Source organism: Camelus ferus, chromosome 9 (assembly GCF_009834535.1).
Source record: "Camelus ferus isolate YT-003-E chromosome 9, BCGSAC_Cfer_1.0, whole genome shotgun sequence".
Classification (NCBI taxonomy): domain Eukaryota; kingdom Metazoa; phylum Chordata; class Mammalia; order Artiodactyla; family Camelidae; genus Camelus; species Camelus ferus.
Window position 1 is genome coordinate 65430225 of NC_045704.1, and position 24979 is coordinate 65455203.

General features: G+C 35.1%; 1 protein-coding gene and 1 long non-coding RNA gene across 2 annotated transcripts in view; one reads left to right on the forward strand and one right to left on the reverse strand.

Annotated features, from left to right (window-relative positions):
* Nucleotides 1–9709, forward strand: part of BTBD8 (BTB domain containing 8) — a 72706-nt gene extending 62997 nt beyond the window's left edge. The window contains 7 exon segments of the mRNA XM_032487081.1: nt 2366–3062; nt 3326–3413; nt 3798–3937; nt 5253–6862; nt 6864–6926; nt 6928–7582; nt 8836–9709. Of these exon segments, the coding sequence (XP_032342972.1) occupies nt 2366–3062; nt 3326–3413; nt 3798–3937; nt 5253–6862; nt 6864–6926; nt 6928–7582; nt 8836–9305 (3723 nt within the window). The 3' untranslated portion in view covers nt 9306–9709.
* Nucleotides 4245–21075, reverse strand: LOC116665882. Its single transcript, XR_004322652.1, has 4 exons — nt 20758–21075; nt 5640–5713; nt 5201–5306; nt 4245–4370 (listed from the first exon to the last, which is right to left on the reverse strand). It is a non-coding gene; the product is annotated as an uncharacterized LOC116665882 (long non-coding RNA).
* Between the last annotated feature and the right edge of the window lie 3904 nt (nt 21076–24979).

Sequence of the window (24979 nt, forward strand, 5' to 3'; positions counted from 1 at the left end):
ATGCATAAGGTCCTGTGTTCAATGCCCAGCGCCTCCATAATAAATACATAAACTAAATAAATAAGAAACCTAATTACCACCCCCATAAAAATCAATTAAGAAGCAGAAAATAAAAAGAAAGTTTTAAAAAACCTCACCATATTATTGTGAAAATTGAGTGAAATAATTTATGTGCAATTATCTGGTATATAGTAAGTGCCTCAATAAGAATGGGATGAATAAACGTGTTTTCCAAAAAGAGATGAGAAAGTTAATGAGATAAGATAGAGAAAAACGGTTAAGAAGAGTGCTGGTACCAAAATTAGAATAAAATTACATGATGTCTGGGATTTGCTTCAAAATAAGATGGCGGCACTTACATATGCAACAGAAGAGCCGAGAGCTGGTGGTGGTTCAAGCTGGGGACTCATTATACTGTTCTTTTTCTGATCATGTTTAAATTTTTCTATAGTAAAAAATTAAAACAACAACAACAAAAAGGAATAATACTAGACCTGAAATGGAGTCTAAGAGGAAGGATTTAAAGGTTACTCTTTTTTCTTCATTTTTTGTCAGTAGCATGTGGTGACCATTCCCCTGGCCATTTGCATATGAGAAACATGTGTAAACTTTGTAGATGTAAGTCACAGGTTGCTTGAAAAGGCATACACACTGAATGCTCACCGTCTTATACTATGTTGATGTGAACTTTCTAAAGGAGTACAGTTAACCACGCGACACAGATCTCACCCTCATTGTGATTTTTTAAAACAGATAGATTCATTAACACAACACTGTAAACCGACCACACTTTAATTTTGAAAAGTAGATTCAAGGATAGAGCAAATTAAGTAGGATTAGCTTTAAGGGCGAGAAGAGGTCTGACATGAGGAGTCTTCCTGGTTGTAGGTATTAAAAATAGAGAAATGTTATTTTTTGAGCTAAGATTTGATCAAGAAAACAAAAAATGGGGACCAATCCTGTTTGAACTTTTTAAGTATTACCCAGAATCCCAGAGCACTGCACTGAGCAGGACCAGTCTCCGCCATCCAGACACGCATAATCTGAGGCCCAGGGGTGTTAACAATGACTTCTTAGACGGCCCAAGAGGCGGAGCCATGACAAGCGTCTAATGATTCCTTTGTTGCTCTGCCTTGCTCTTCCCCAAACTTAACCAGGTTGTTTACTATTCATGTATATGTGTATGTGTGTGAATACACACTCGCACATACTTACATATATGTGTTACTTTTGCCTTAGACAAATTTTCATAATTAGAAGCTTTCTACATTTAGAGGTATCAGCTTATTCTCCGGTTTAACAACCATCACATTTTGTGAGCGCCCAGTGTGTGACGGGCGCAGTGCTAAGGGATACAGGATGAGACAGCACACGCTCTGCCTCAGACCTCAGCAATCCCAGACAGGCTTCCAGTGGGAGGGGGGAGTGTTTACATAAAGGATGGCAATATCATCTTAAAATTTTATTCTGTAATTCCTACCAGTTTTTAAAATTTTGTTATTCCTTTCCACACAAGTTTCGTTCTAACCAAAAAAATAAAGTAGGTGCATTGTCTTCAGTGCTCTTCTCTTTCCCCTTTTTACCTATTTCACCTATTTTTAAGACCCCTTTTTCTTCCTCCAGACAGGCAATATGGTATTACTGTCTTTTTTTTTTTCCTTTCAAAAACCGAACTTTTCAGATGTAATGTGTTGTTTCCTAGGGGCTTCCCCCACCCCATATCTACACAGAGGATTAAATCTTTAGTGATAAAACTTTTGGCTTTTGGGGTAGTATTGAAGAGAGAATTTTTGGTGAAAATCTAATGTCCCTCAGAGTACACCATATAGATGACCACCTGCTTAAAGAAGTGTATTTTGAACTCAAGTCCTTGTTCCATCCCTTATCAGCATGTGACCTTGGGTACTTTACATACTTGCTGTAATCCCCAGTTTCTTGTTTGTGAAATGGAGATAGCTAAGGAGCTATCTCATAGAACTGTTGTGAGGATTAAGTAAGATGACCTATGAAAAGGGTTTTAGCACAGAATCTGGGAGTGGGCCCTCAAAAACTGTTGGATATTGTTATCATTCGCCCAAGGCATCCTGACAACATTAAGTATCATCTCTGCCGTAGCTTCATAAAGTGAAAGAGTGTGTCTTTTAAAGTAGAATTTCCTGTTAACTTTTTATGCTGTATTTCAGATTTGATTACGGTAATGTGATCAAAGACACATTCAAATGCTCAAAGACAGTTAAGGTTTACGTGGCCCTAAATCATAGTGTGAACTTTGCTGCTCTTTCCTCTTTGACAAACGGGCTATTGAAACATAGAGCATTACATGTCAAAGACTTCAGTCACGTCACAAAGTATTTTTTCTTTGTAGCAAAGGAGACAAGTTTCTGACTCTGGCGTTGTAAAGAACAAACCTAACGAGAAAGGGTATCTCAGTTATCCCTCTACTAATCAGAAGATGAAATCTGACGGATTAGGAGCATCTGGACATTCATCAAGTACTAACAGAAATTCTATAAGCAAAACTTCAAAACATGATAATTTAAAGGAAAAAGATGGTACAAAAATAGCACCTAAGAGCACAAAAGAATTAAAAACTGTGGGGAAAAGTGCTGCTGGAAAGCCCAAAGCTACAATAAAGCCCCAAACAGAAAATGGTGATAATGCAAAGTCAGCCAACATGTCACCCAGACAAGCTGTAGAAAGACTCGCAACAGCAGCAGCAAACGGACAGAAGAAACCAGTCAATGGAACAGGAGTGAGAAATCAGGAAGGGCCGATCACAGGTGCCAGACCCAAGGCAGCTGCCGGAAACGCCAGCGTGCCAGCCAAAGCAAAGCCTCTGAAGAAAGCAACAGGCAAAGGTGCTCCGAGCCTCGGGCCTGCGGGACCCTCTGGCAGATCTGCAAATTCAAGTATGGAATTACCAACTTCCATGGACTGTCTGGATGAACCAAAAGCAAACGGATCAATAGAAGAGAAGCCTTCTGGCCACAGACTTCCCTTCTGCGAAGCTCCAGCACAGACAGCACAAAGCAGTGGAGAAAGTAGCAGAACCTCTGCTGCAGGTGGGTTTTACCATGCTAATTTTTAATAGCTTTTGAGGAGCTTTTTAAGAACAGTTTAAGTTCCTAGAAAAAAAACCCTGTGTTTGGACTTTGACTTAGTTTCAAATGCCAAAAAGTATTTATTTACGTACATTCATGCAAACTGAGAAAAAAGTTTGTCCCACATTAACATTTAATATTGTATAGTCTCTGACCAGTGGATTTATACATAATTGTTACATATTTAGTGTTCTATCTCATGACTCACTTTTCTTAATTTACAGCAGTAAAATCTCAACCTGTTTCAAAAGTTACCAATGGAACTTCCAATAGAAAGAGCGTTCACGAACAAGAAACCAATATAAGTAACAGGTAAATCTTCATTCATTGCTTTACCTGGACAGTAGCTTTCTCTGGAGGTTAACTGTATACTAACTTCTAGCTACATATTTAAAAAATATCTTTCCTTTGTTAGAAAATTTCACTTTATCGTATTTAAAATTTGTTATTTGTTGTGCACAATGATTGATGCAAAATGACAGAATTTATACTCGTGGCACTTGATTATGCATTGCTTATCTTAGTTGATCTACAGTTTTATAAACTTAAACACTTATGAACATATGGTTTTTCTATTTTCAGAAAAGATTTTTTTTTTTTACTTCTTTGAGAAAAAATGTATTTCGTGTATGGGTCTTTTAAAAATTCATGGTTTGAAATCTCAATGTAATACTAAATGCAAATAATTTTTCTTAGTGTGTTAAAGAAGGTCACCAGCAAAGGATGCAGTGACCCAGTGCCACAGGCACTTCTAAAGAAGAGAGGAAATGGCAGTGGGTGTGCTGCTGCTCAGCCAAGGACAAAGAACGCCCCGCCCAATCTTGCCAAAACTCAAGGTAAAGCTGAAACAGTCCTAGGAGTTGCTTCCTTGTTTAAACTGAATAAGGAGAACTCTGATTGGGAATTTTAGCAGAAAATAAGCAAAATACAATATGGTTTCACACATTTTACATTCATTTCATACTATAGAGATGAGATTTTATTCTTTCACTTTTCAGACAAGCATTTTGGTATTTCGGGGTGTGAGTTTAGTTTTTATTATCTTCTGTGAAAAAATAATTAAGGGAGCCACTAGGTTATCTGCGTTTCTGGCCTTTTTAGATATTATGCCTGTGTTTCTTCCAAGTTTCACTGATAACTAAGAATTCCATCTGCAAACCAGCACAGAAGAGCTCTTTAACAAGTAGTGGTATAGTCTTGAGAGCTGTGAAGTGCAGGGAGGAAGAGTTCTCTCGGGACTCCACGCAGCGCCTCTTGTGTTTCCAGGCTCTGAGAAAGAAGAGCGTGCTGATCAGACTGCACAATTTGCTAACATAATAACTGACTTCAAAAAGCAATGTATTTTATATATTAAGCGTTCACATAGGTAAGAGAAGCTTGTAAAATCCTAAAAACAATTTTGAGTTAGATAATGAATCAATACTGAAAGTAAATTTTAAAATAAGCCAGAGAAAAATTATTCATGTTTTAGTAACAGCTAAAAAGTTAAACATTTAAAAAGACTTGGTAATTGACAGATTTAAACGCTCAAAATATCATCTCTAGCAATTTAACCATTATAAACAAATGGATTCTCAAAATTAATCCTCTTTCTTTCCAGTTAGTTTTGACTGCATATCTAAGTGGTTAACCCTAATGAGCTACAATAATAATGATCTGGTTATGAGAAATAGTTTTGTTACTGTTTGAGGAAAAAAATTATAATAATTTCAACATTTTTAAGTTTCTCTTTAATCTCCTTTTCAGCTGTGTGGCACACAGACTATTCCACCCCCCACACCCCCCAAACTTCAAAGGGAAGGACCCTTACTTCTTCTCTGGTATAAGAAAATCAGATTTTTCCACCCCCATGTATTTATGCAAATCCAGTTCTGGCATAAGGTCAAAGCTCTTTGCTTGAGGAAGACACATCGTATTTTAATACTATTACTAAGACTTTGGAATAGTTCCTCTATGTTTGTAATAAAAATGTATTTTTTTTATTTTATCATGTCACTGACTCCTGATTTGTAATTGTCCATTTGATCATAGATATGTTACCATTTCATTGTTTTATCTATTTTATTTCTTCTAAAGGAATTTAAAAACAAATACTCAACTTTACTCACAAACTAGGAAGGTATATTGTATCTTTGAATTTTCTTTTCTTAGGATCCCAAGGAGGATCACCACATTCATTAAAATCTTCGGTCTCTTCAAGGCAATCTGATGAAAATGTGACAAAATTGGACCACAGTACAACTACAGATAAACAAACACCTAAGAGAAAAATTGTCAAGCAAGGACAAACAGCTGTGCCTAAAATGAATGCAAAAATAGTAGCAATGCCTAAAAACCTAAATCAATCTAAGAAAGGTGAAACTTCGAATAATAAAGATTCAAAACAGAAAACACTCCCTGGACAGGTTATATTGAAGACTCAGCCTTCTTCTCAAAAACCTTCAAAAAGTGAACCATCTGTTGTCCACAGAAGTGTGCCTCGTGATGTGTGTGGTGACAACAGCACAGGCACTGTTCCAGAACAGGAGCCTCACGAACCTGCAATGAATCCCGCAGCCGACATCAGTGGCACAGAAGCGTTTCCGTCATGCAGACCTGACCCACAAAAGCCGCTAAACAAGCAAGAAAAAGAGAAGTTGGTGTTAGAACGCCAAAATATTTCAAATCAGGATAAATCAATGAAACATGAACTGGAATCAAAACAGATTCCTTCAGATAAATGTGAAACAAATTTTTCTGGTCACAAAGAAACAGATCATTGCAACACAGCTAAAATGCACTGTCATTCTGATGAGAGTGATACTGTAGATCCAAAATTACATAGCACCACTGCCCTAAAATCCATGATTTCAAAACCAGATGAAAACTCTTTGAACTCTAATCCAGTTTATGACTTAGACTCAACAAATGTAGAGCAAATTCATTCAGTATCAGATAGGGAGAAACAAGTAGGGAGAAAAGATACAGACAAAAAACTGAACATTAAATGTGGGGAAAGTATTTTACCTTGTGTTCCCGAAAAGACAAATGGTACCTTAAATTCTGATCAAGATGACAGAAAATCTGAAATTCATGCAGAAGAACAGACAACTCCTAGTCAGCTGTCTGATGACTCTGACATGACTGAAGGCAAACATGCTACTGTGGACTCAAGTACTTCCTCCAGGTGTTTTTTGGGACAAATACCAGGGAAAAATTCTCCGAAAGATATGGAAACACTGGGAACTCCAGAGAACCATGGAACTCCAGAAGCTCCATTCATGAGTCACTGGAATTTGAGTGCCAGTGTTCTGCATCAGAGGGAGAGTCCTGAATCTGACACTGGCAGTGCTACAACATCCTCTGATGACATAAAGCCCAGATCTGAAGACTATGATGCAGGAGGGTCTCAGGATGATGACGGGTCAAATGACAGAGGTATTTCTAAATGTGGCACGGTGCTGTGCCACGACTTCCTGGGAAGAAGTAGCAGTGACACTAGTACTCCTGAAGAATTAAAAATATATGATAGTAACTTAAGAATTGAAGTGAAAATGAAAAAGCAAAGTAGTAATGATCTTTTCCAAGTTAATTCGACAAGCGAGGATGAGATTCCTAGGAAAAAGCCGGAAATTTGGTCTCGATCTACAGTAGTTCATCCTAGGGTCAAAGAAACCATTCCACGAGGCAGCGTCCAGTTTGTTCAGGAGGCAGATCAGGTTTCTTCCTCAGCAGATGAAACAGAAGACGAAAGGTCTGAAGCTGAAAATGTTGCAGAAACTTGTCTGTACATCTAACCCAGTGCCTCAGCAGTTTCAGGGAATAATTAATTTAGCTTTTGAAGACTGCAACTGAAAATGACAGGCACGAGTTTCGTGCAACTAAAACCTTTAAAAGGTCAGTTTTACTTTCCGTGGACGAATGTGAAGAACTGGGATCTGACGAAGGGGAGGCCCCTGCTCCCCGCCGGCCTTCTGCGGAGTGCCTGTCACCTTCCGATGTTTTTGAGAGCGATTCTCATGAACATCACGGAAGGACCTGCTATTCCAGGCTCTCACAAGCAAGTGAAGGTAGTATCTTAGAATGTTCACAAGATACAAGCAATAGTGTATATAAAAGCAAAAGCTCTCCCGTGGGTCTTAGTAGCACTGACTCTTCAAGAAAAGATATGCAGAGTGCTTCAGCCACAGAGAAAAAGAGCACAACAAATGTCCTGTCCAAAGGAGGCAGACGGCTTCCTCCAAAATATAAAAAAGTAAACAGTGGTAGCCATGTGGATAATGACTTTCAGCCATGCAGCAGACTTTCAGAGAGTGACGTAAAATCTCAAGAAAGACCACGTCATCTGGAACTTCATCAAAGAGAACCCAATTCTGACATACCAAAGAACAACTCTACAAAACATTTAGACTCCTGTCGGAGTCAAGTTCTGCCTCAGGAAGGTCAAGTGAAAGAGAGCCATTCTGCAGCTACCGAAAAAGCTAATGTCGCTTTATCTGCAGGTAATGTACAGAAATAGAAATGCGAAATCCGTAAGAAAATGAATTTATAGAATTTTACAGTGGTATGTGGCCCTGAATGGTGTATTTTAGTTAGATAGAATAATTACTTAAGCAACGGATTCAAATTTTAAATGAAAACTGAAATTTCTTAACAAAATGAAAATTAGATAGCTACTCTTTATTGCTCACTTAGTAGAAACTTAATATATAGTAAAAATTTTGGTTGTCTGTTAGAGCTAGCCTACTAAGATATTTTAACATGAAAGAATAAAGAGAAAAACTTAGATTGCTATTATTTAGTTATTTATGTCTGATTTAACATAAGAATTCTTGGCTATTAGAAATTTTATTATACACTGCACATGACTGATGGACTATGCCAATATATATCTAAGAGGGCTGTGCAATAGGTAACTAAAAGCACTGAACTATTTTAGCTAGATCAATTATTACGATTTATATACACTGTACAGAGATTAAGACTTTCAGGATCACTATAATTCTATTCTAAAATTTTCAAGTAAAAAGATAAATTTCCTAAAAGAGATTATATTTAGAAGCAATGATAATATATGAAAAAAGCCCAGGCTTATTTCATATGTACAGATGGGTTCCTGTCTAATTGTTTTGTTTGTTTGTCTTTATGATAGTAATTTGAATTAATGACCCACATTTAAAATATGCAATAGTGGCTGACTGAGTAGCTATTGTATATTAGAACTAAGAAGAATACTGATCAGTAAGTCCCTTTTCAGCAAAATCACAAGAGTAGGGAGCTCTTTAAAGCTGTACTTGTTTGTTTGTCCTTGTTTGCATCCTCCTTTGCATGTGCAATGTACACGTAAGCCTTTAGAGAAAAGGTATTTATTCCCCTTTTGAAGCCAACTTACCTTAAAAGTCACCATTGAATAACCATGTCTTTTTTCTCTTTAAGTTTCTGTGGTAGTTTATTAGATATATGTGTGCATTCTGTTTATGTTTAAATAATTTGTTTTCTGTATCACAAATTTTCAAAGAAAATTATGGAGAATTACTGTTAGTTGCCTATGTTGACTTTGCTGCTAAACATTACCTTTGAGTTTTTTTAAATATAAAAAAAGAAATGCCTCAAAAATCTTATCAATTTTGTATAAATGTTATTTTCCCCATTCTGTGTTTTTTTGGACTATATCTGTTATATTGTGTTCTACAAAACTCTGAGGGGTACCAACATGTGCAATTTTTACATTGTGTAGTATTATGAATTATTTCAGGAGACGTAGATGATTGTGACACACTGGCACAAATCTACATGTATGACCATCGGCCTTCAAAAACCCTGTCTCCAATATATGAGATGGATGTAACAGAAGCATTTGAGCAGAAAATGGAATCAGAAACACACATTACAGACGTGGATTTTGAAGATGAGCAACACTTTGCAAAGCAAGATTGGACACTATTAAAGCAACTGCTCTCTGAACAAGATTCAAACTTAAATATTATAAATTCTGTTCCTGAAGACTTAAATTTAGCACAGTATCTAATCAGTCAGACACTACTTTTATCACGAGACAGCTCAAAACCTCAGGGTAAAGCGTATGTTGACACTTTGAACAGATGGAGCGAATTAACGTCTCCATTCGATGAGTCCTCAGCAAGCGCCACCATGGCTAGTTTTTCCTCTGAAGAGTGCTCCCCCCGAGGGGAATGGACAATTCTGGAACTGGAAACTCAGCATTAAGCATATTAACACTTTGGAAAATGTTAAACTCTACCACGCCTTTATTTTTTGATGCTTATATTCAAATGATAATTACATTAGCCAGAGATAGACTATCCTTAATATTGAGGGAGTCTTTCCAATTTATTGAAGTAAACATAGTTTATTAATATGATATTAAATGTAGAAAAAAAAGTGTTTTTCTAAAAATTTTGAGCATGTTTTCTATAATCATTAGAGAAATTAGAAGACTTGTAAGGAAACTTTTGCTTCAGTTTTTCCTTCCTAACTGATCATCTGTTTAACTTGTTTACCAGTCAAAAATTTAAAATGTGAATGCACAAGTAAAACAGTCTCTTTACTTTTTGCTCTGCATATGGTAACAGTAATTTAACAATAAAACTTCCTGTGCTTGTGTCAATTTATTTACGTAGAGTTAATCTGGGAGTAACATTCAAACTCAGGTTTGTATGGTTGAGGCTGATAGCTTAATATTAGAAAAAAATCTTAAGGTCCAGGAAAGTGTCACGTAAATGCATCTCAGATTGCACTGACAGCTTTACTGAAGCAGGAGAAATGGAGTCTCCAGTAACCTTTGGGGATGTACCTGGAGAGAGGCATCTGCTCTTGTTCAAAAGAAGTGGGAAAACGCTCATTTGAGTTACATAAACTCCTCTGTAGTTAGCTAATCACTCAGTCACTTTCCATCTCATGCTAGAGATATTTTGGAACTGCACCTGCAATAAGCATGCACTAAATATTAACTTGAAAATGGGTACACGGGCCAGTTCAGTTATTGAGTTAAATTATGTGCGTGCGTGTGCACACACACATAGGTTTGCTTTTTCCATTTGTCTATATGCTCTAGTTCCTTATTTCCCTGGTAGATTATCTTTCAGTCTGTAATCCTGGTAGAAAGGCAAAGATAAACGTTTTTTACAGACTGCTACTGGGAAGTGAACACTTGGATGCCTACTAAAGGTGGACGCTGCCTTAGGTGGGATTTAGTAGAACTGGTGTCTCTCAAAGCTTTGTAAGTAATTCATAATTTCTCTAAAATACATCAGAAGTAAGGAAACCTTTTGGTTTAGAATTCCTTTTCTAAATTAATAAAGTTTTCAACAAATGATCAACAACAGAATCTAACTATACTATCAACGATTATATTAGTGGACAATTGTTTGCTATTCTTACATAGTAATGTAACTATGTTAACATTAGCTTCTAACCTGTTATACCATAAATTTGCTATGCCTTTTTTTGTTTGTATGTTTTTTATTGAAGTATAGTCAGTTTACAATGTTGTGTCTGTTTCTGGTGTACAGCACAGTGATTCAGTCGTATAGGAACATACATATATTCGTTTTCATATTCTTTTTCACTGTAAGTTAAGATATTGAATATAGTTCCCTGTGCTGTACAGTATGAACTTGTTTAGCTATTTTATATATAGTAGTATCTGCAAATCTCATTATGTCTTTTTAACTAGACACTCTGCAGGGGCCACTCGTTCATTCAGTCAAGAAACATTCATTCTAGGCACTGAGGTGTGAAAATAAAAAAGGTCTGATTCCTGCCCCCGCCCAAAAAGAGTTCAGTTTTCTAGTGAGGGAGGAAACCAAATAAGAAAAAGGTTAAAAACCAGTATTCTAAGAATCTGTATCTTAAAGCTGGATGGGAATTTAGAGGTTAGTCTAATTCCTTCAGATCCCCAGGGAGGATCCGAAGCCCTGAGGAATTTAAAACCTGCCCCAAATCCCACAGTAATCAGTGTTCCTTAATTTCAGTGTGATGCCATTCCTACCACGTTACACACTTCATTTGATTTTTATCATAAAAACTGAGAACAGATTCATTCATAGTTTGTAGTATAAAGAAGTAACGTCAGACAGTCATGAATAGCAGATTCCCAAGACATTGTTTTCTTTTTCTCTAAATATGCAATTATTTCAAGTGTTATTACTATATATAAACTAGATAAACAAAGAGGACCTACTGTGTAGCACAGGGAACTATACTCAATCTCCTATAATAGCATGCAGTAGAAAAAAACTGAGAAGAAAAAAATATATATATGTATATATATAACTGAATCACTTTGCTGTACACTGGAAACTAACATTGTAAATCAACTACACTCCAATAAAAAGTTTTAAAAAAACAAAAGTTAAAATAAAAATATGCAAAAGTAAAAAAAAAAGGTATTCAACTTCATGTCACATCTGCAAATAGATAATAGGGAAGGCATTGTGTGTAAGTATGATCTCTTAGGTAATTTCAGGACCTGTGTTTTCTTATCACGGCTTTTTGTGAACAGTACACCTACCAGTCTGTTTGCTGTGGACTCTTGGCTAGTTCTTTATCATTCAATAAACATGTATTGAAAAGTAATTGCTAACATTTATTTAGCACTTATTAAATGTTAGACACTGTGCTAAGTGCTTTAAATATGCATTAACAAATTGAATTCTCACAACAGTTCTATGAACTATGTCTTACCTTTATTTTACACCAGAGGAGATTGATGTAGCATCCTTACTCTGCATTAGCCACCCTGGTGGAAGAAACTTAAAGAGAAATAACACACTATACTATTATTTGGTACGTTAATAACTGTATATGGTCAAAGTTGTAAGAGCTCAGAGGGAAAAGCTATGAAAAGCTCATCCAGGATAGACAACTAGAGACAGCTTCTTAGAGCAAGTTACATTCAGTGCCTGCTTCAGAACTTCTATAAAGAAGGGGCTTAGTGGCTGCGTCTAGTTTGGAAGTGAAGGCCAGGGGACTCAACTTGAAGATATACTTGTATAGAAAGTACTTTACTTTTCCTTAGATTGTATGTTATAGGTCAATAAAATTAGAAATGTTCTTAAAAGATGCTTTTATACATAGTTTAACCGAAGACTCAAAAACTCCAATCCATTCTAAAAAAAGCCTTAATTTTATTTTGACTTGAGTTTGTGGAGTACTGATGAAGATGATGGGGACAGTCTAAAGCCCTTTTATACCATCTGTTGGAGTAACCAGATAACATCTGATGCTCACTTTCAAGGATGAGTATGGTGCCTGGGTGGTTGCTGATGTCATTAACCAAAAACTGAAGCAAGCTCAGAAGTGAGGATGAGTTTAATTTAGGACATACTGAGTTTGAGATGCCTGTGGGACATTCAAGAGGTTGAGGACAAAATACTGTGAAATAGTCAGAAGAAGAAAATCCTGGGAAAGAAGACTGAAAAAGAATAGTCAGAAGTAAGAGAACCAGGAGACCAAAGATAAGAGGAGAGAGTGGTGGAACGTATAATCACCACTAATCAGAGAAGGACAACATCAAGGCTGAGATTCTACTTTAACCTATCAAATTGGCAAGGATTTTAAAAGGTTTGTAAAAAATTCAATGTTAGCAAGAGAATGATAAGTTTGGGATCCTCATATGTTGCTGCAGGAGTGTAAGTTACCTTTCCAGGAAGCAATGAGGCAGTCTACAACAAGAATGTTTATGATTTCATATCCTTAACCTAGTCCTTTCCCCTCTTGGGATCTACCATTAAAGAAATAAGAAGAGACCTAATGATACTTACAAGCTTCTGCACAGCAAAGGAAACCATAAGTAAAACAAAAAGACAACCAACGGAATGGGAGAAAATTTTTGTAAATGAAACTGACAAAGGCTTGATCTCCAGAACATACAAGCAGCTCATACGACTTAATAAGAAAAAAACAAACAACCCAATCCAAAAATGGTCAAAAGACCTAAACAAGCAATTCTCCAAGGAAGACATACAAATGATCAATAGACACATGATAAAATGCTCTATATCACTAATTACCAGAGAAATGCAAATCAAAACTACAATGAAGTATCACCTCACACCAGTCAGAATGGCCATCATTCAAAAATCCACAAATGACAAATGCTGGAGAGGCTGTGGAGAAAAGGGAACCCTCCTACACTGCTGGTAGGAATGCAGTTTGGTGCAGCCACTGTGGAAAACAGTATGGAGAGTCCTCCAAAGACTAGGAATAGACTTACCATATGACCCAGGAATCCCGCTCCTGGGCATATATCCAGAAGGGACCCTACTTCAAAAAGACACCTGCACCCCAATGTTCATAGCAGCACTATTTACAACAGCCAAGACATGGAAACAGCCTAAATGTCCATCAATGGATGATTGGATAAAGAAGATGTGGTATATTTATACAATGGAATACTATTCAGCCATAAAAACCAACAACATAATGCCATTTGCAGCCACATGGATGCTCCTGGAGAACGTCATTCTAAGTGAAGTAAGCCAGAAAGTGAAAGAAAAATACTGTATGAGATCGCTCATATGTGGAATCTAAACAAAAACACAAACAAACAAGCAAAACAAACAAAACATAAATACAAAACAAACAGACTCATAGACATAGAATACAAACTTGTGGTTGCCAAGGGGGCAGGGGGTGGGAAGGGATAGACTGGGATTTCAAAATGTAGAATAGATAAACAAGATTATACTGTATAGCACAGGAAAATATATACAAGATCTTATGATAGCTCACAGAGGAGAAAATGTGACAATGAATATATATATATATGTTCATGTATAATTGAAAAATTGAGCTCTACACTGGAATTTGACACATTGTAAAATTATTATAAATCAATAAAAAATGTTAAAATTAAAAGAAGAATCTAAGACAAAGATTTGTCCACAAAAATGTTTATCAGAGAGCTAGATATATAACTGAAAACTAGCTAAATGTCAACAGTAGGAGAAAGGCTAAATAAATTGTGGTAAATCTATGTAATACATCACACAATGATTAAAATTGTTTTCAAAAAACCTGTTTAATGTCAAGAGAAGGTAGTTATAAGAAAAATATTTATAAATAAAACATTCTATACTTATATAAGTACATGAAAAAAGAGACTTGAGGGGAATAAGTGTTAATGGTGGTTATGGTAAGTGGTGATTATTATTTTTATCTTTTACTCACATATTTTCCATGTTTTCTACAAGGCACAGAAAAATAAATACATTTGTTTGTTTTTAGGTAAGTAGTAGCAGTTAACAGTCCCAAATGCTGTTTGAAATGTCAATTAAGGTGCACACCGAGACTAGTCCATTGGATTTTACTGGATAAAGCTGGACAAGTACAGGCAAGCCAAAACATGAACTCTGTAAGCCATGCCAAGGACTGTGGGAAAGCCATTCAGGCAAACATACTGAATACTTTAAATATATTAAATCAAAGGCAAACACATTATAGGGCCATTTTATTAAGATTACTATAGCCATATAGTATGGAAAAATAGAAAGAGAAGAGACTGGAGGAAGGAGGACCTGTAAGGGGGTCATTGGATTATTTAAGGGGAAAAGAAAGAGGCCCAAACTAAGGAGATAACCGTGAAGATAAATATAAGAGGATGGATCTGAGAGATGATTAGGAGGCAGAACGAACAAGATGTGGTTACCAACTGAGTGTGAAGACTTGAAATAAGGGATAAAGGCGATCCCTCTCCATACCCCAGAATTCTAACAGGTAAGAACTGGAAGCCTGATGGTCTGTGGTTGGAAAAAGGATACTTTTCAATCTGGACATGTCACATTTGAGATGCAGGTGAGACAACCAAGGTATAAATGTCTTTCAGAATTCAGAAACACAACAGACTACTATCTTTCCACTCCACTCCAACTCCTGCTAGTTTTCTGGGGGGAAGGTGGGAACTTAATTTATCTTAGTTTCATTATTTATTGCAGGAGCTATTTTGGGGTTGGAATTATCTACATACCTTTTCCCAGTGACATCTGTATTAGTTATACTATAAATTCTCATATCAAGACTACTTTGAGTCCAGCTTAGTTAGATGTGAGAAGTGTCCATTTCTATCATGTTAATACTACACCAGTTACTTTGAGTGTTCATGATTCATCTTCCATACAGTGGTTTTTTAATTACTTCCAAATATAGCCAATATTAGCACAAGAATTGTAATTCTAATCTGAGAAGTTCAGTTCTATTCTGATTCTGTATTTTATAATAACATTATACTAATGAATTAAATAATGAATTTCCAAATCAGGAAGATGTTAGGAAAAGTACCTTCACAGCAAAAAATACAGTATTTTCCCCTAAAAGGGTTTTCATATAAAATGTTCTGAAATTTACCTCTTTTAATTCAATTTGTGCTCAATTTTAGTCTGACAGGAGAGCTAGATAAAAAATTAAAATAGAAATATACCTGCATTTAAACAATTACATACTTAGGGAAGAGGATGTCTAATACTCTTACAAAACCGTCCTTTTACTTCGATCCATACAACTCTCAAAACATGCATAATTTATAATAAAGTAAGTAGAATACTTAACCACAGTTTTCTGATTGGGAGGAATTACAGAGAACACAAACTCAAGAAGCTATAAAAATAACATTAAATTCAATTAAAAGAGTAGAAGAAAGGAATGAATACAGGCAATAATGGAACTTAATTAGAAATTATAAAAAGAGTGTAATTGATAAATCTAAGGGCTTATTCTTAAAAACAAAAGAACTTATGCACTAGCTTAATGGAGAGAAAAGCATAAACACACAATATTACACAGGAAAAAGCAACAGAAATTATAGTATATTGCACAACTACATACAAATACAGTAGAAAACCTGGATGAAATTAGTGACTTCTAGTGAAACATAAATTACCAAAATAGGCTCAAAAAGAGACAGAAAATCTGCAGATTATTAACCTTTGAAGAAACTGAGAAAGCATTCAATATCTTATCATTTTGGAGTATTAGAGAAAAGAAATCTTCTCGATGCAATTTAAGAAGCCATCATAATATGATCACCAAAATCTAAGTAAAGACAGCATAGAAGAGAAAATTGTGGAAAAAAAATCACTTATAATAATCAATGCAAAATTCCTTAAAGATCCAGAAATATATTAAAACAACATGTGGCAATTTATTTGAGGAATACAAGGCAATTTAAGGTTGGGAAACCTATTCATATAGTAAATTCATATTAATAGGTCAAATATAGGAAAATAGTATCTCCATAGATACCAAAAATTAACTCTAAGCAACAAAGCCAAAGAGTACTGTACGAAAATGCGTGTGATGATTTACAATTGCCAAAGTACAGAAGCAACCTAAGTGTCCATCAACAAATGAATGGATAAAGATGTGGTATATAAACTCAAAATGGATTAAAGACCTACATATAGGACTGGATACTATGAAACTCCTAGAGGAAAACATAGGCAGAGCATTCTGACATAAATCCCAGCAATATTTTTTTGGGCCTGTCTCCTAGAGTAATGGAAATAAAAACAAAAATAAACAAATGGGACCTAATTCAACTTAAAAGCTTGTCTACAGCAAAGGGAGCCATAAACAAAGTGAAAAGACAATGAATGGAATGGGAGAAAATATTTGCAAATGATGCGACCACCAAGGGATTAATTTCCAAAACATACAAGCAGCTCACACAGTTCAATATCAAAAAAAAAAAAAAAACCAAAAACAAAATGACCCAATCAAAAAATGGGCAGAAGATCTAAAAGACATTTCTCCAAAGAAGACCTACAGAGGGACAACAGGCACATGAAAAGATGCTCAACATCTCTAATTATCTCACACTGGTCAGAATGGCCAACATCAAAAAGTCTACAAATAATAAATGCTAGAGAAGGTGTGGAGAAAAAGAAACCCTTCTACACTGTTGGTGGGAATGTGAATAATTTGGGGTAGCCACTATTAAGAATAATATGGAGGGTCCTTAAAAAACTAAAAATAGAGTTACCATATGATCCATTAATCCAACTCCTGGGCATATATATCTGTAGAAAACTCTAATTCAAAAAGACACATGTACCCCAATGTTCATAGCACTTTTTACAACAAACAAGACATGGAAGCAACCTAAATGTTCATCAACCAATGGATAGAGAAAAAACGGTTTTTGTGTGTTTGTGTGTGTGTGTATACAATATTATATATACACACACACAGACACAATGGAACACTACTCAGCCACAAAAAGGAATGAAATAATGCCATTTACAGCAACATGAATGGACCCAGAGATTATCATACTAAGTGAAGTCAGTCAGAGTATTACATGATATCACTTATATGTGGAATCTAAAAAAATGACACAAACGAACTTCTTTATAAAACAGAAAGAGACTCAAAGACACAGAAAACAAACAGGTGGGAGGGGGGAGGGAGGGATAAATTGGGAGTTTGGGATTGTCTGACACAAACTATGTACAGAATAGATAAACAACAAAGGCCTACAGTAGAGCACAGGGAACTATATTCAATGGCTTGTAGTAACCTGTAATGAAAAAGAGTATGTATATGTATACATATGTGTGTGTGTATATATATAAAAAACTGTATGCTGTACACCAGAAACTAATACATTGTAAATCAACTATACTTCAATTAAAAAAATTTTTAAAGAAGATGTGGTATAATATATACATTGTAATAGTACTCAGCCATAAAAAAGAATGAAATTTTGTCATTTGCAACAACATGGATGGACTTGGAGAGTATTATGCTAAGTGAAATAAGTCAGACAGAGAAAGACAAATACTGTACGATATCACTTATATGTGGAATCTAAAAAATACAACAAAGTAGTAAACATAACAAAAAAGAAGCAGACCCACAAATATAGAGAACAAACTAGTGGTTACCAGTGGGGAGAGGGAAGGGAGAGGGGCAATATGGGGTAGGGGATTAAAAGACACAAAATATTAGGTATAAAATAAGCTACAAGGCTATATTGCACAACACAGGGAATATGGCCATTATTTTATAATATAAATGGTATACAATCTTTAAAAACTGTGAATCACTATATTGTATGCCTGTAACACATAATACTGTACATCAACTATACTTCAATAAAAAGAAAAAAGATAACATTGTGATTCTTTAATATATTCCCGCAGTAAGAAAAGCACATGAAACCCAGAAAAAACACATGGAACTCCAAAACATAAAACATAAAATATAAGATTGGTAATTTGGTTATTTAAAATTTAGAACTAATATATGCCCCAAACATAAACAGAATGAAGAGGCAAAAGATGAACTGGGGGAAATTTTGTTTTCTTTTAACAAAAGTTAAAATGCAAATGGCTGGTAAACAATGAAAAGATGTTTAATCAGACTCAAAGAAGCATCAGAAAAAGAACTATAAAAGAAAGTTTTTGAAAATATGAATAGATTTAATAAGCAATAATAAATTTGGTAAGTGAAACTATCCTAAGTAAATAAGTAAATATCCACTAAACATTTGAATTACTTAGGAATTATGAATGAAAACTAATTAGACATTTTGCCAACATAAAAAATTATTGGAGGTAATTAGACTCAACTAACCAACTGAAATACATTAAACTGGAAGAACTATTCCAAGTATTATCATACTATACAAGTGTAAATTATTGGTCAAATCACATAACTTGCTTAGAATTCAATTTCACTTTTAATTTTGAAAATCAAGCTAAAATTCTGGGCAGATGACATTAAAATCAATCCAAGAACAGTGTGTGGGGTAATTGTACTTTCATACTCAACGAGGTAAGAAAGTCTAAAAACTACTGAGGAAATGAAAACATCTGGGGCTGTCATGCACAGCACAAATGCCTGCGCCAGTTTGTGTTACCACAGATTTACTGACAGCATGTCTGGGTCAAGCAGCTATTTGCTGCCATCACAGATTTAACACCCCTACTCGCTGCTTTTTAATTTTCAAATTTCTTTAGAAGCAGGAAATAAACCATAAGATCATTGTTTAATTCATTCTCCCGTAAATTTTTTCTAAAAATTACAGATCATCTTTAAAATTTACTTGAACATAATTTGACATCTTAGAAACAACAGTTCAGTCAGTAGATTCTAAAGTTAGTAATACTAGTGCCAAATGAAGAAAAATATTACATATGTAGGAATTCTTAGGGGAAAATAAATTGAGTTTTCCCAAGCACTGTTTTTGGAAAGATGTGACTGGTTACCTGACTCATCCGTGGGCATTATGCTTCATCTGTGTATGAAAATAATCTCACTTTCATGTTTCAGTTCCCTTTATTTTAGTCACCAATAACATATCTTTATTAATTTTGATTGAACGTTTACCCTAAGTGAAAAGCTGAAGTACATATAGTTTCTTTAAGTAAGTTATATCCTAAAAACTTTACAATAAGAAAAAAGTAGGAGAGCAAATTAGGGATCATTTACAAGAGATATGACAAAGATTTATATTCTTAATATATAACTCATGTACTCATCAGAAGAATACTAGCAGCCCAATAGAAAATTAGGCAAAAAGTAAAAAACAAAATTAACAAAAGAAGAATTAGAAATGATCAATAAAAATACAGTGAATGACATAATGTTTTATATGCTAGTTAATAAAGAGGAGCAAAGCAAAATATGTTCATCTACTTAACTGTAAAGATAAAATTATGAAACCTAATGTCTAGAGTGCAGTGAGATTGGCACTTCATTCATGTACGTTGTGTAAGTGTAAACTGGTGCAAACATTCCAGAAAGCACGTTGGAACAGGAACAAGGGCCTTAAAAATCTTCACAACTGTTGAATCAGTAATCTTACCTTCAGAAATTTAACGAATAATCAGAAATAGTTAAAATATATACACATACATATGCATAGTATTTTAATGTCATGAAACATAAGAATAGATAAATAAGTTACCTTGGTATGTTAGCACAGTAAGCCACTCATACTCAGTATCAGGTTTGGTAAGACTATTTGATGACTTGGGGAATGCTCACAATGAAATGAAGGCGTTAGATATTAATGTATACACATACATAGTATAATCTATTTATGATAAAGACTGCTGTGACAGTCTTGTGTGTCAATCTGGGTAGGCTATGGTACCCAGGTATTTAATCAAGCACTAATCTAAGTGTGCTGTGAAGGTATTTTGTAGGTGTACGTAACAGTCATTAAATAGACATTATCCTTGATAATGTGGGCCTCATTCAATTAGTTTAAGGCCTTAAGAACACAAACAGGTTTCCTGAAAAAGAAATTCTGCCTGAATTTCCAGCCTGCCCTACAAATTTCAGACTTGTCAGCCCCCATAATCCTGTAGGCCAATTCCTTAAAATGAAATCATATATGTATCACATTGGTTCTGCTTCTCTGGACAATCCTGACGGGTGCTACTGCTTTATCCTCCCCCAAACTCTATTCTCCTTTCCCCTTCCCCACAGAACCCTGAACTGCACAGCTGGGCAGAAGTGAAACCTACACTTCCCTGCCCTTCTTGTCGCCAGCTGTAACCATGTGACTAGGTTCTGACCAATGAGATGTAAGTAAAACTGCTGAGCAGTACTTCTTGAAAATTTCTCTGAAGAGGGTGGGCCTTCCTCCTCTCCTCTCCTCTGTCAAGCTGTCTGGAGCCCAGATGTGCTCTGTCAGCCCCTTTTTTTGTACCTGAAGATGAGGGCCATCCTCCAGCGACGGCAGTGGAAACCCAGGTCCCTGAATTCCTCATGAATTCATGTACACCAACCCTGGACTCCCTACTCAGGGCTGCTGTTACCTGAGGGAAGAGAACTCTGTATGTTAAACTCAGTATTTTAAACTGCTGTTGATTTAGATGTTCTCCTATGTGCAGTCAAACATACACCTAACTGATGTACTACATATGAATATGTAACTAAAAATAAATGCCTAACGTATTGGTAGTGGTCAGCTCTGGATTTTGGGATTGGTTGTTGATGTTAAACTATTCTTCATGCTTTTTACATTAAACACATATTAATTATTCATATAATAAAAATGTTTAATTAAAATACTGAAAGCAATGAGAATTATTTTTCTTAATTTTTATAGTGATATTGTAAGTGAAACATAAAGAATGGTCTCATTGTGTCTTTAAAAGAAATGATAATCTTTACTATTTTCATCAAAATTTTTGCACGCCAAACAAATCAATTGAGTTTAAAAGCACAGAACTAATTAAGAAAAAGACTCATTCCTTTCAGTTTTTATTTTCATCAAACATGGTTTAAAGAGCGAAATAGTTCTGCAAGTCTTAGTGAAAAACAAACATCAGCCCCCTGCCTGGCTCAATCCCACTTCCTCCAGCAACCACTTTCAAGTCTCTTCCTAGCTATTTCTTATTTGCTGCTGTTTCTCTAAATAACATGAATTCTCTGTGACAGAATCTGTCACAAACTAACTTTTCAGTTTCAGACATCATCTATTGTCATCTCACTTTGGAAAATGAGAATTTGGTTCTCATTTACCCACATCCATTCCCCAACATATCTGTACCATAATTTTAGTTTTATCAAAATTTAGAGTTTACATTATTATAACCATGAAAAAAATTATGTACTGCTAAGTAAGTAACATGATTACTTTTTCTTCCATTCAGTATTTCTTCCACCTGGAGTAACTGTACTTTAAAAAAATTGAAGTACAGTTGATTTACAATATTATATTAATTTCAGATGTACAACACAGTGACCCAATGTTTTTATAGATTATACTCCATGTAAAGTTATTATAAAATATTGGCTATACTCCCTGTGCTGTACAGTATATCCTTGCAGCTTAATTTTAAACATAGTAATTTATACCTCTTAATCCCCTCCCCTGATATTGCCCCTCCCCCTTCCCTCTCCCCACTGGTAACCACTATATTTGTAGGTCTGCTTCTATTTTGGTATATTCACTTGTTTGTTTCATTTTTAAAATTCCACATACAAGTGATAATATACAGTATTATTCATCTTTCTCTGACTTATTTCACTAAGAATAATACGTTCCAGGTCCATCCATGTTGTTGCAAATAACAAAATTTCATTCTATTTTTATGGCTGAGTAATATTCCATTGTATATATATGCCACATCTTCTTTATCCATTCATCTGTTGATGGACACTTAGGTTGCATAACATGTCTATTGTAAATAATGCTGCTATAAACATAGGGGTTATATATCTTTTCTAACTAGTGTTTTCATCTCCTTCAGATAAATACTCAGGAGTAGAATTGTTCTATCATATGGTAGTTCCACTTTTAATTTTTTGAGGAATCTCCATACTGTTTTCCATAGTGACCGTGCCAATTTACATTCCCACCAACAGGGCCCGAGGGTTCCCTTTTCTCTACATCCTTGCCAACACTTGTTATTTGTTGTCCCTTTCATAACAGCCATTCTGACAAGTGTGAGATGATACCACTGCAGTTTGGATTTGCATTTCTCTGATGAATAGTGATGCTGAGCATCTTTTTCATGTGCCTGTTGGCCATCTGTATATCTTCTTTGGGAAAATGTCTATTCAAATCCTCTGCCCACAATTTTACATCCAAATTTTGAATATGTTGTTTCCAGTGTTGTTGTTGAGAAGTCTGATGCTATTCTTGACTCTCTGTAAGTAGTCTAAGAATTTTAAGATTTTCTCTTTTTCCTCAATGTTGTAAAACAGTATGATTCTGTGCTTGATATGGGTGTATTTTCATCTGTTGTCCCAGTCATTTGGCGTCCCCTTTCAGTTTGGAAACGCATGTCCTTCAGTTCTAGAAAATTTTCTTTAATTTGACAGTTTCTCCTTCCTCTGTTTCCTCTGTTCTGTATTTTTGGTCTCCTACTGTTCAGTCACAAGACCTATGATATCTTTTCCTTCGTGCTAATCTGTTTGTCTTTGTGCTTTACTTCTTGGTGCATTTCCTCAACTTTATCTCCCAATCCTTCCAATTCAGCTTTTCATTTCTCACTAATGCTATTATATATTTTTATTTTATTCTTTGAAATTTTCCTTCTTTTTTTCCTTTTTCAGCTTTATTAGGTAGAATTACTACAGTTCAACTGCACATACACATGATACTGCATGTAAATACATATATACACTATAGTGCACTTTTTTTAGTTCACATGTATGTACTGATTATTGTTTCTAAGAACAGACTAGAGCTTAGATTTTTAAACTTACATAGTTATCAAAGGAATAAAGCCAACCACAAAATAGGAATCAACAGAATGTGGTAATCCAATCATAAAGGACAGTCAAATGTGCTCACACATATTCATGAAATCAATCATCTAAGTTATAAATAATATGTAGTTCGTCTGTGTCCTTATTATTATCATTATTTTTAGATTCCTCATATAAAAATGCCACATGAAATTTCCCTTCTTTATAGTACGTTGTTCTTGTTCCTTGGATGCAATGTTTTCCCTATTTGAGGATAGATTTTTTTTAAGTTTTACTCTCTGCACAGCAAGTTTTCCCCAATTTGCTTTTTTCTGTATGTTTGTTTCTGTCTCTATGTTTTATGTTGGAGGAATTCCTAGGCTGTCTGCCCATACCTTAGGGACTCAGAAGCTTTTCTGAAAACTGTGGGTGGGTGAGTGGGCGGATCTTGCTGCTGACAGTGGGGTTCTCTGCATTGCTGGTTTAGGCTTTAGCTTTCTCAGATTTATTTATTTTTTTTATCATTTTTTATTGAGTTATAAACATTTTACAATGTTGCATCAAATTCCAGTGTAGAGCACAATTTTTCATTTATACATGAACATGCATATATTCATTGTCACCTTTTTTTTTTTGCTGTGAGCTAGCTTTCTCAGATTTATTAAGATAGTTATCACTCTGTTTGCTTCCAGATTCCAAAATGTGGTTATCATCTCCTCTACCACCCTCTTTTATCCTTGCTAGTGTATAGTTTTATTTTTATTTAAACATCTTCAACATCATTCATAAGATTTAAATTTATTAATTTTGTCATTTCATTTAACATTTTTATGGCTTATGCTTCCTTCCTGTTTTTTGTTTTTTTCTCTATAAATCAGATTTTATTTGCTTTTCTCTAGTGTTTTGAAAAGTCAATACTCTATTTTTAATTCTCCAATTAATCCTATTTTCCCTAAAATATTCTTTAACTTATATTTCTCCAATCCTTAAATTTAGGAATTTTTATCTTCTCAGACTTACTGTTTGCTGGTGTGTTCAGTTTTTGCCTTAGAATTTTTACATTATGACGGAGGACTGAAGGCTAAAAATAAGAATATGTCAAAATGTCTAAACTTTGAGGAAGTTGCCACTGAATTACAGCTGTGCTCAATAATCACATTAAACCAAAAGTAGCTAAAGCACAAGGGATTACCATGAGAGACAGCTGAGAACCAGGAGAGCTTTAAATCAAAGAGGATGAAATAGGACCGGTGAGGTGGGAGAGTGCAACATTTTGTTCTTAGTGCCTGAGTAGAGAACTGAATGTTTTGCTTTGATTACCTAAGTCATATACATTCATACTTAAACCTATCTGGAAACAGAAAAGCTTTTGAAGCCAAACAATCAGCTATTTTTAAAACATCCTATGGTTTAATTATGTTTCCAAAACAATAAATTGTTTAAATCCAATCATTTAAAAATAAGAATTTATATTTGGTCAGGGTCTGAGAATAAAATATTGTGTCAGTTTTCGTATCAGAGAAGACTGGTAAAGGGTCATCTGACAACAGCCACTTTTCCCTCATCCAGCTTCCTCTGCAGTCCCCTTTGTGTGCACGTGTGTGTGTGTGTTTCCTTTTGACTGGCTACAACATCAAGGTCAGAACATCAGAAATGAAACAGATAACATAAAGGACATGCAGTGGAGCCTCAAAAGAAAATGATTGTTCAATATTTGCAATTGACTAAAA